The sequence below is a fragment of the Perna viridis genome, chromosome 13, assembly GCF_037379345.1.
Source record: "Perna viridis isolate PV_CMFRI_1.1 ecotype Kerala chromosome 13, ASM3737934v1, whole genome shotgun sequence".
NCBI classification, from domain to species: domain Eukaryota; kingdom Metazoa; phylum Mollusca; class Bivalvia; order Mytilida; family Mytilidae; genus Perna; species Perna viridis.
In genome coordinates, this window is record NC_142457.1 from 36,019,660 (window position 1) to 36,031,863 (window position 12,204).

At 32.2% G+C, this 12,204-nt stretch overlaps 1 protein-coding gene across 2 annotated transcripts; it reads right to left on the reverse strand.

Moving 5' to 3' along the window:
- Nucleotides 1-4,445: 4,445 nt before the first annotated feature.
- LOC148600643 (uncharacterized) lies at nucleotides 4,446-9,581 on the reverse strand. Of its 2 annotated transcripts, none has more exons than XM_088557706.1 (3): nucleotides 9,089-9,581; nucleotides 7,188-8,034; nucleotides 4,446-6,060 (listed from the first exon to the last, which is right to left on the reverse strand). In XM_088557706.1, the coding sequence occupies exons 2-3, from the start codon at nucleotides 7,969-7,971 to the stop codon at nucleotides 6,056-6,058; spliced, it is 789 nt and encodes a 262-aa protein (XP_088413832.1). In that variant the 5' UTR covers nucleotides 7,972-8,034; nucleotides 9,089-9,581; the 3' UTR covers nucleotides 4,446-6,055. The 2 variants fall into 2 exon arrangements, with proteins under 2 accessions (XP_088413832.1, XP_088413833.1); XM_088557707.1 differs by lacking the exon at nucleotides 9,089-9,581 and adding an exon at nucleotides 8,261-8,359.
- Nucleotides 9,582-12,204: the final 2,623 nt, after the last annotated feature.

Consider the following 12,204-nt stretch of genomic DNA (forward strand, 5'->3'; position numbering starts at 1 on the left):
CATGTCTGTCTGTCTGTCACACATTAGTTTTGGCAGTGTTTGTTTACCTCTACTTGATAGTCAAGTGAATGTAGTGATGTCATGTTAGTCTTGTCTGTCTGTTAGGTTTTTAGATATTTTGTATACTTGTGGTAAATTAGTCAAGTGTATAAAATGATTTCATGTCAGTCTGTCTTTAGCATGTTAGGTTTGAAACTAGTTTTTTTATACCTCTGGTAAATTAGTCAAGTGTTTAAAGTGATCTCGTGTCTGTCTGTCTGTACCTTGATAGGTTTTGAGGTAGTTTTTCATACCTCTAGTAACTTAGTTAAGTAAATAAAGTGATGTCATGTCAGTCTGTCTGTCTGTCTGTTAGGTTTTTAGGTATTTTATATACCTGTGGTAAATTAGTCAAGTGTATAAAGTGATCTCTTGTCTGGCTGTCTGTAGCATATTAGGTTTTGAGCTAGTTTTTTATACCTCTGGTAAATTAGTCAAGTGTATTAAGTGATCTTGTGTCTGTCTGTCTGTAGCATGTTGATTTGAAGGTAGTTTTCTTATACCTCTGGTAAATTAGCCAGGTGTATAAAGTGTCAGTCTGTCTGTCTGTCTGTCAGTTAGGTTTTTATTTTAGGTATTTTATATACCTGTGGTAAATTAGTCAAGTGTATAAAGTGATCTTGTATCTGTCTGTCTGTAGCATGTTATGTTTGGAGCTAGTTATTTTATACCTCTGGTAAATTAGTTAAGTGTATTAAGTGATCTCGTGTCTGTCTGTAGCATGTTAGGTTTGGAGGTAGTTTTTTTATACTTCTGGTAAATAAGTCAAGTGTATTAAGTGATCTCCTTTCTGTCTCTCTGTCTGTCTGTCTGTAGCATGTTAGGTTTGGTGGTAGGTATTTTATACTTCTGGTAAATTAGTCAAGTGTATTAAGTGATCTCATGTCTGTCTGTCTGTCTGTCTGTCTGTCAGTCTGTTAGGTTTTTAGGTATTTTATATACCTGTGGTAAATTAGTCAAGTGTATAAAGTAACCTTTTGTCTGGCTGTCTGGAGCATATTGGGTTTGGAGCTAGTTTTTTATACTTCTGGTAAATTAGTCAAGTGTATTAAGTGATCTCGTGTCTGTCTGTCTGTAGCATGTTGATTTGGAGGTAGTTTTTTTTTACCTCTTGTAAATTAGCCAGGTGTATATATTGATGTCATGTCAGTCTGTCTGTAGCTTTATTGGTTTGGAGGTAGTTTTTTGTTCTACCTCTGGTAAATTAGTCAGGTGTATAAAGTGATGTCATGTCAGTCTGTTTGTCTGTTAGGTTTTTGGGTATTTTCTATATATATGTGGTAAATTAGTCAAGTGTATAAAGTGATCTCTTGTCTGTTGGTCTGTCTGTAGTATGTTAGGCTTGTAGGTAGTTTTTATACCTCTGGTTACTTAGTCAAGTGTATAAAGTGGTCAAGGTGTCAGTCTAACTGTCTGATTAGTATAGCCTGAAGTGTATATAGTGATTTCATGTCTGTCTGTCTGTCTGTCTGTCTGTATCATGTTTGCTTGGGATGTAGTTTTTATATACCTCTGATTAATTAGTCAAGTGTATAACGTTGTCAAGGTGCCAGTCTAACTGTTTGATTAGTCAAGCCTAAAGTTTACATGTATATTGTGGTTTCATGTCTGTCTGTTACGTGTTAGGTTGGAGGTAGTTTATTAACCTCAGGTTAATTAGTCAAGTGTATAAAGTGGTCTGGGTATCAGTCTTTCTGTCTGTTAGGACAGGTTTGGTTTAAAAATAAAATCCATGAGATAAATAGTTGCATATTTTGTGCTTGTAAGTACAACATTTTTTTCGGTTCTATTTTCAGGTCTGGTGTCTCTCCAGTGGCATAGAAGTATGTGTCGGAAGAAATTGTCTGCTTTCATCTCAATTGTTCCATGTTCATCTTGACTGAGTAAATATCATCTTCCAGTACTATGTACTTGGGGCTGTTTGAGATGATGGCATTTCATCATCATCTATGGATTCAGCAACTGAGGACCTACCACAAATATTTTTTGCCTTCATCTTGGAGAATGGATTTAGACTCTCATTTGTACAAACCAGCCTGACTTCTTGAGTGCTCCAGAATGTATCTAGACCCTTCCTTTCTACTAACTACCCTGACCCTCTTTTTGGGTGGAGTATAACCAGTTGGGATCATCATGATAAACTTCTGATGTTCAACTATCTTTTTTATCAGAGTAAATTGAAGGTGATTTATGCTCTCCAGATTTGTAGGGTTTATGCTATTTGATATGAAAATTGACATTTTAATCCACGTTTTACACAAAAACTGTGTTATTTACTAACTGTTACTGTCTGTATCATCAAAACTTTCAGCTGTTGGTCCAAACAGTCAATTGCAGTAATTGTTTTATAAGAATGCAACTTAAATTCTCAGACTTTTCACTAACCCGAATCAATTTTTACTAGCCTCAGGTTTTGGGCAAATGAGGAAAAGCACAGACTGAACTAACAAAGGAAAGTCACTATATTTATTTATCTATGTATGTTTTTTTGTATGAATTACATACTGTGAAACTTGTCTAAACCTACATCCTTCAAATTTAAATTGGCTCCTCTAAGACTTGTATAGGTTGTTGGTTTTCTAAGGTTCCAAAATCTACATTTACACTGATATAAAAATCTTCAACAAAGTGTCTGATTTAGACAGAATTCACTTTATCAAATATCTAAATTTTGAGCTGCGCTTTTTGTTTCAAATCAAGTTTTTAATTATTTTTTTGATTATCTCCCTCAGACCAATATTTTTTAGCTTCTCTTTAATTTTATTTTTTATCAGATTGTTATTTGAGGCTTTACATTACAAGCCAATGTAAAGTGAAGTCCCACACAATATCCAGTTGAGGCAGCACTGACCATATTTTACTGAAAGGAGGAAGGAGGGGATGGGGGGCTGAAATTAATAATTTGGAGAATGAAAATCAAAATCCACCACAAAAAATGTTTTTACTAATGCACCCCAATTTTTAATATTGCCTTTGTTATCAGCCTGAGATATTGGTATCGGTGAGTTATAAGGTACCATTTCAATCAAGGGTTGATCGCAAGGGCAATCAGAGGTCCTCAGCTTTTCTACTTACAAACCTCAGAGGCACTAGCTCCTCGCTTCACCCCAAAATTATTGAGAGTTATTGTGTATTAATTTCTGGTGATATATAACCAAAATTTTCAGCGCCTCCCGGTGGATAGTCGTATATGACTACAACTCTGGAATTATTTTTTATTTTTAACTCGTTATAAAATCAAACCACCCTACTTTGTAGGAAGCTGGCATCATATGAAGATGTACATGAAGAAATATGGTTACTGTCAGGGAGACTACAAAGGGAGATAATCCAAATCGAGTATGTTTCATGTTTATAAATCATAAGTGCATCTTCTCTAACAATGAAAGGGATTTTGATGAAACTTTATAGAAAGGTTTGCAACCTTTATAGAAAGGTTTGCAACATGTTTAGATGTGCATGAAGTAATATAATTACTGCCAAGGGGAGATAATTGAACTCAAGTGCTGCAATAATAAAATCTCAGAAGGGCAACTCCTCCTAAACCGCCTGACTGATTTTGATAAAACTTCATAGGAAAGTAAGGCATTATATATAAACGTGCATGCAGGAATAAGGTTACAATCAGGGGACTGCAAAATGAGAAAGTTGGGGGAGTCTGGCTTGGTTTGTTATCAAAAAAATAAGTTTATTCCAAATTTATGCCAAAATTTTGTTCTCCGTCATACGATTAAAAAATATGATTCAATATTGCCACCATCCCTAAACAATGTGAGTTATAATTCAAATAAGACTTTTAACTCCGGCTGTTGCTGAAAAAATAAATTATTTTTGCATGTGGGCAATCCAAGCCTTTCTTTTGAGATGGGGTATGCCACCTTGATGTACAATTTGTAAGATCCATTCATCTTTACTCAAGCTATTATCTGCAAAACAGGAAAAGATTTGTTTCTGGCCCCTCATTCACAATCAGTTCAAGTTAAAAACCCCAAAATCAATACTGGACTTTCATTTGTGATTTAATTTCCTTAAGGTCTATATACTTATACTCAAGTCATCAACATGAAATATCTACGACGACAGTGACGAAACTGACGACAGAGTGACACCATTATAGGACTGCAGATTTGTTTTAACCTATCTGGATCCACACCTGTTAGAATCTTAATATGTTTTTTGTTTGTTCATTTCTGTAATTTGTATAAATTTTGTGAATGCTTTATTTATGGTGTCAGTGGGAAGAGATTGACTGATTGATTTATTTACTGATTGATAACAGTTAATTATCTGTGTGAAAGCCAAGCAGAGATAATGTGGCATCATACCAAAATAGAGGTATAATTAAGTAATTGTCATATCGACTTTAAAACTTAAATTTCTTTTGCACTAAAATTACTTACAAAAAATTAAGTGGTAAATGTTGTTATAATATTGTAATAAAGTCTACAAAAACAAAACAAAAAAATCAAATAAAAAAAAACAATAAAAAATAAAACAACTACATGTAAGTCCCCAAAATGATAAAATCTTGATTAAAAGTTTTGTTTGTTACAATCATCAACTCCTACTAATGATGACTGATGGATAGCATTGACATGGTTTGGAGGCAAAATGGATTGTCTCCCTTAGAACTACAATGTCCATTACAATGTACTTAAAAATTACTTACATGTAGAATTTAAATTAATGGATTGTATCTCTTTTTGAACTTAATATATAAGTGTAAGTTTTTGTAAGAATCAGGCAAAATGGTTGTAAAAACCCCACCAATCTGACAATTTAATTTATGCTAGGATACTTTCTCTATATCATACCATAATTTGATCTTTGCATCTCTGGATTTGTCCAGAAATTTTTTCAAGAGAATGTTAGAAAAATGAAATTTTTGACAGAATTTGCTGCCCTTGAATTCTTCATTTTATGTGCATTTCAATGTGATTATACCTCGTGTTATCAAAATGATATGAAAAATTTTTACTTTTTTTCTTTGAATTTAGAGCAAATACATGTAGTCAAATTACACTAGCAAAACTGTTGGTTTTTTCATACCATGGTTCAACAACTGCCAAATTCTTACAGAGACTGACACTCATTACATACATTGCATAATTCTAAGAGAGATATCTCAATAATAAAAATAACAATTCTTTACATGTACTAAAAAAAAACCTGTAAGCAAACCTCACTTGGTGATATCCTCCTGCCGCTTTCCTACCCAAAAAACCATATACATCTAGGATACCCCTTCAATGATTAAACAATTCAGATGCAAAAACTAAATATGAGATTCAAAATAATATCAAGTAATGAATAATCTGCGGAAGTAACATCAAATTCAATTCAGCGATATCATAGAAGTTGCAGATTAGGAAAGCCCTTCTCCCCCACCACTTATCCAGATAAATTTCGCATCAGGTAACCCCAAACGTCATTCAGTTAGGAAAAAAAATAGGAAATGCACAATGGCATCATAATACATGTATAAAGAATATGTGAAAGTTCCATTAAATTCCATTCAGGGGTTTCAGGGGAGTTGAAGGACGAACAAACACCATGATCACTAAACACCTGTACTGTACTTGTATCTACAGCTTTTCAAGATATGTGGACAGCTGAAGACACAATGGATTATACATGTACATATGAAAAAACCTTAGATAGCTACATGTAAGTTCAACATATATATAAATAAATTCTCACTAGACATTGTTCATCAAAAAAAAAAATATTGGCTGAGCACATAATAGAAGACTCCATGAATTGTTAAAGTCTCTAGAAAATATCCAATGTTTAAAATGTCCATGTTGACTGCGTCCTTATGATGCATTCATATTCCACAGGCTATATTGAAATGTGTCACAACTTCTAAATAGAAGGTTTGTCGTTGATCATGTTAATATCCACATCGATCATGATCAATCATGATGGCCTCGTCCACATTGAAAAATCCAAATTCACCAAGTGTTTAAAATCCACTTCCACTGAGCCTTGTTCTTCTTGATAAATTAACATTGTCTTAGTCTATCATGAGAAAAATTCCAAATCATTCAACCATTAAAATACATGTACATGTACAATGTAATTTGAAATGGCAAGGCCTTAAAAAGTGTTACTACCGGTAGAAAAATACTAACTAGGTGTATTCATCACAGTAAAAAGCTTCACCGGCCTTGTTCATCATTTCACTTGAGTTTTCCTATTAAATTAACCTTCATTAGATCTGAACTAATTTAAGATAATTATAAAATTTAAGTGTTAACCTAAGGCCAAAAAATGTATGTTTACAGTCATCCAATCGACCATCATTTTATTGCTGTGACCCTAACTTTTTTATTGGCAATTTTCTGAAATTCTGGAAATTCTTTTCCGTCACTGGTACTGGTATTTATCGTGTTAAACAACAATGGTGGCCTCCAGTGCCAGCACTGTCAGCAATTGTACACCCCCCCCCCCCAAAAAAAAAAAAAACAAAAACAAAAACAAAAACAAAACAAAATAAACATGTGACAGTAAACACACATACTTTCATTTTGGCCTAAGCACAGTGGCAGATTCAGGGGATTGGGCCCCGCCCCTCCCCTCATTTGATTGAAATTTCTAATTTCTATATTTGGGCTTCAATGAGCAAATACTAGCCAAAATCACAATGGGAACCCCCCCCCCACCCCCCTTTCCCCCATTTCATAATTTATCTATCCCATTTTGCAAGTACATGAACATGACATAACAGAAAACAATACACACATACTTATATTTACAAGTGACAAAAAAGATAAACAAATAATGTAAATAATTCCACGTGAACATGACATGTACATGTATGTATTGAAGTAATTTACATGTACATAATATATAATATAATATAATATAATATAATATAATAATATATAATAATTTCCAAACAATCATTCATTATACTAAATAAACAAATTTTGTATAATTTTTAAAAGATTTTAATCAAGTTAATTATTACATTTATGTGAATAAAAAAGTAAAAAGTTCTGTTATTAAAGATTATTAACTAAGTCAGTAAATTAAAACATGTTTGTGACAAAAACTTCTTACAAAAAAAAAAGAAAAATTTCTGATATTGTTATTAAAGATTTCTGATAAATTAAATCATTATAAATTAAACATATTTTATTTACCTTTAAATCTGAATTTGTTTATGTCACACAGAGTTTTTATTCCAAAAATTGTGTCGTCTGCTGTGATGTTTTTATTCATTTCTATGTCTGTATTATCCATGGCTCCTTTTTCAGATAATTTGTGTAAGATTTCTTCTGATTCTTGAACTTCTCTCTCTATTTGTTTTGTTGCAATGAATGTTTCGAAATTTGATGCATGGTTCTTAATGAGTTCTTCCTGTTCCAATAATTCACCAAGTTTTCTTTTATTTGATTCCAGGATTTTTCTGGTGGCTTTGATTTCATTTATATTTTCATTTACAACTGACTCTAACTCTGATAGTGTTTTGTTTTCTAGTTTCTTAATTTGATCAATAAGACTTTGTGTTCTTTTTTTCACCTCTGTTGATAGTTTTTCCTTCTTTTTCTGTAGTTTTTTCACATTTTCTTCCCTATCAATGATTGCATTCAAGACAGCTTGATGAGTTGTCATTATATTTGTCCATAAATCTTCAAAAACTGCTGATGATTTTACATTGTGGATCACATCATCTATGTGTAAAGTTTCTTCACATTTTTTATGAGATTCCAGCAAACATTTATGACAGATAGCACAATCATGAGACCTACAGTAAAATTGATATTTTTGTTTGTGTTCTTTGCAGTCGAGTTGAATTTTGTGGATAAAAGATGGTAATTTTAGGTAATCTTCATAAGGTATGGTGCTGTGGTCCCTGATTGCTTTTCGTACTCTGTGGTGCTCACTACATGTTGAACAGAGGGATTCCTCACATTGTGGACCCATACTTCAGGAGTGCTGGTCTTTTCTAGTAACAGACAGAAGCTGCAGCTTTCAGATGTCATAATTCTGTAATATAAACAGAGAATTAGATATTTAGATTAATACTCAAGGAGAAAACTCTAAAACGTCAGTTTCACAGATTTGAGTTTTAATAACTTTCGAACGAGTTTAGACCTTATAAAACTAATTCTTAATGATGGCCCTAAATTATATATAAAAATCGTAGGTCTTAAAAAAAGTTTTGAAATTAACAGTCTGTGTGTGACAAATCATTGTATTAATATTAACTTACAGACATGAACCGTAGTCAGGGATACAAGTTAGCGGGGGTCCCAGACCTGTCAGATTGACGCAATCGGTCTGTCAACGATGGGTGCTCTCAGGTCTCACTAATTAGAGACAAGAGGTGACAAGAAAAGTATAAAAAAAAATAGGAAACGCGACAAGAAGCAGTGAAATAGAAGTTCATTTTTTTTTCATTAAAAGGAGAGAGAAAAAAAAACATCAATATCGATAAAAGTATGACAGTTGAATAAAATATTTCAACAAAAAAAAATGGAATGGTAAATAGGTTGTTTGAATTTTTTTTTTCAATAGATAAAAGTACCAGGGACATTTTTTTTAATTAAAAAAAATAATAGAAAAAAAAATGATAAATTGAATAAGGCAACAGTCTTTACCATATAGATTTCCAACATATCTGACAGAAACCTAAATTTGACACTTACTCCTACATAAATCAACAACTTCCAAAATGTCTGTCTCATCGACAACTGACCCAAAATTTGGCCTTTTTCTCTTTAGTCAAAAACTTCCTAAATTTCTGTCAACCAAACGATATTTTTTTATATAATGACTGAAGTAAACATAGTTTAAGAGTTAAAAGTTATTTCAAACAGGCATAATTGAAAAAAATGGCAGGATATTATTTGTATTAAACTAAATGCAAGCTTGTTATCAACATGAGAATAATAAATAACAAACCTGTTTGTATGAACAATTAAATTTCATTGCTATTTACAAGATGATCCAAAGATTGTTGCGTGACAACCAACTATTTACAAAAAATGTATTACCCTAATTCCATCCACGTGCCACATCAATACAGATGATATATTACCTTATGTAAGTACAATCTGTGTTCATTCACCTTGAGTGGTCGAGTTATACACCTTCCTTATATCAATGACCTGGCAAGTACAATCTGTGTTCATTCACGTGGAGTGGTCGAGTTACACACCTTTCTTGTATCAATGACCTGGCAAAAAATGGAACACACACTGTCATATATTCACTATATAACTTTTTTTCTAAATAATACAGAATATTTTCAACTTATTCAATTTTTCATATTTTTTCATCAGATACTGATAGTATTTTGTTTGATTATAAAAAAAAATAATTTAGTTCTTCTAAAAAAACGAATATTGCCGTATCCATTGATCTATCAATAGAGAACAAAACCCTTTTCCTTTACTCTTACCTCTGAATATTGTTTTCCAAATCATTATCTTTTGGCACTTTTTTTTCAATTGTCATACAACATTTTATAAGTTTGCATATTTTATCGACACATTTAGACATCAAAATAAAATCTGATATGTATATGTCGAAACTGATTTTCTATTAAACATGAAATTACTATTATCAAAAATAAAAACTTTTTTTAACAAGAGAAATTAATTTTTTAACTGAAGAAAATGAATTTTTAATATTAAAAATCCAATTTCTAAAATTAAAAAATCAATTTCTAATATCAAAAAATCGATTTCTAATTTCAGAATATGATCTTTAATATAAAAAAATTCTACAATCATTTTTAATATTAAAAATCCATTTTCTAATATTCAAAAATGATCTTTTAATATATAAAATCATTTTCTAATATTAGAAATCCGATTTCTAATTTGAAAAAAAAAAATTTCTAATATTCGAAAACCATTTTCCAATATTAGAATATAAATTTTTAATACTAAAAATCTAAATTTCATTATCACTGTGTCACTTGTACGCATTTTCAATATTAGAAATTGTATTTTTAATATTAAAAGTTGATTTTTTTTCATCATTAGAAAATGATGTATAAAAATTGTCTGCTTTTGTTTTTGAAGACGTTCGTTGCATATTACTCCATTAATTTAGGGAAATATTGAAATTAACCAATATTGTAAAGTGTCTCTCCCTGTCCTTCTACTAATGGCACACAAATTTAAAGAAAAATATAATATTATGGCTTTCTAATACATAATACATTTTTTTAAAAGTAGTATTCTAATGTCAAAGCCGGGATTGGCAGGAATAACTAAAAGATTTCGTACATTAGCACAATCACAGTGTCCAGAAGTATTTACTTAAGTAAGGTACACAAAAAACCAACCTACAATGACGAGAAATAGTTCTACTTATAAGGATTGAAATCTGACATACAGAAACTTATTTCACTTTGTGTGTCATGAGCTATATGCCCTCTCAATACATTAAAGGACAATCTGACCCAAGATTAGGATGAACCAATGTAACAAAATAGGCTCAATATCATCTAAATAATAAACAGCGCTAGTCCAGCACTGCGCCCCTCGTCCCACTCTTAGAGCTCCTCATCCCAGTTAGGTTGTTTTTGAAATTCCAGGCAAATTACTAAATATATTTCAAAGAGAGGTACTAGTTAGGACACAATTCATTTTATACAAGGAACATTTGTTCTCTCAAACATGAAATGATACTTTGAACTTGGTTTACAGAAGTACCTTATATATTCTTTTCTTTTTCATAACAACTCCTGTCATACTACTGACCAGAGTTAAAAGAAATGTTGTTTGTATTAAAGAGAAAATTTGTAGTTGTGAATAAATACTAATATGAAATTGTGTGGGAATTGTGCCCTTTTTGAACTCAGTTTCCTGAAATACACAGCTGACACATTTTTAAGTGAAGCCGGTTCAATCCTATTATACAGCTAATGGTTCCCTAATTATTTTTATTTGCATAATAAAATCATAAAAATCTCCAATCTCAAACCTATTTCTTAAAATTGGTGGGTGGGGGGTATGGCGAACTGCAGAATGTAGTACTGGGGCTAAAGTAGGCCATGCCTGAAAAAAAAAACAAAAAAAAAAAAAACTAATTGATTTTAAAGTATTTTATGATTTAAAAAGTTTTGCAAAGGATTCCTCATGATAAAGCCAATCTGCATTTTTACAATCAGTTTTCTGAAACATATATCTCTTATTGTTTCCAAGTTATAAGGGGTCGGCCATTTATGAGGGTAAAGGGAGACAGGAAAAGAAGGCCGTCTTAAAATTCTCGGTTACCACAGAATGGGTCTCCAAAAAATTAAGATAAGTTTATTTAGGGGAAGCTGTTTTCTGCCTTTTGAAGGGATCATTACAAGCTTTTGTCAATTATAAGATCAAAAAAGGGGTTAAAACTTCATCATTTTATGGAAAAAAGGGACCTTGATTTGTTTCCTACGTAGTTAGAGCTATGTTTGAAATGGAAACTATCCCCCCACCCCAATATCAGGGTCACACCCAAAAAAAAGTAGAATCGGAGTCATAAGGTTCCAAGATTAAGGTATTGAAAAACACCCTAAAAGCAGAAATTCTTTGTGCGGATATTGTTTCTAACCCAGATGTATCAATGGAACTGCAAATCCATATGTTTAAATTTGTTGAAAACTAACATGGTCTTCCTAACTTGCTCCAAGTCACAGGCAATTAATTCTATCAATGAACAGTTACTATCAAAATACAATATTGGTAATAACCGGTGTCATATGATATTTTGACCCCCACAAAATATTGACCCCTGGGATAAAATATCATCTGATATTTTAACCCCGGTGTCAATATATCGTATAAAATACTGACTCTCTGGGTTATTTTAACATACCCCTTATGATATTTTTACACCCATAGAGGGAGGTTAATCTATCACAGAAAGGGGGTTAAAATATCGCAGCAGGAGGGTAAGTTATCATAACAGGGGGTTAATTAATCGCATCAGGGGGTTAAAATGTCATAACATGGGGTTGATTTATCGCAGCAGGGGGGTTAAAATATCACAGCAGGGGGCTCATATATAGCAGCAGGGGGTTACTTTATTGCAGCAGGGGGTTAAAATATCGCAGCAGAAGGGATAATTTATCGCATCAAGGGATTAAAATATCTGCCTTTCAGCCCTTGATTAAAAAAAATGGTGGGGCAAAAACCTCCAAAAACTATCTGACCCTCTACC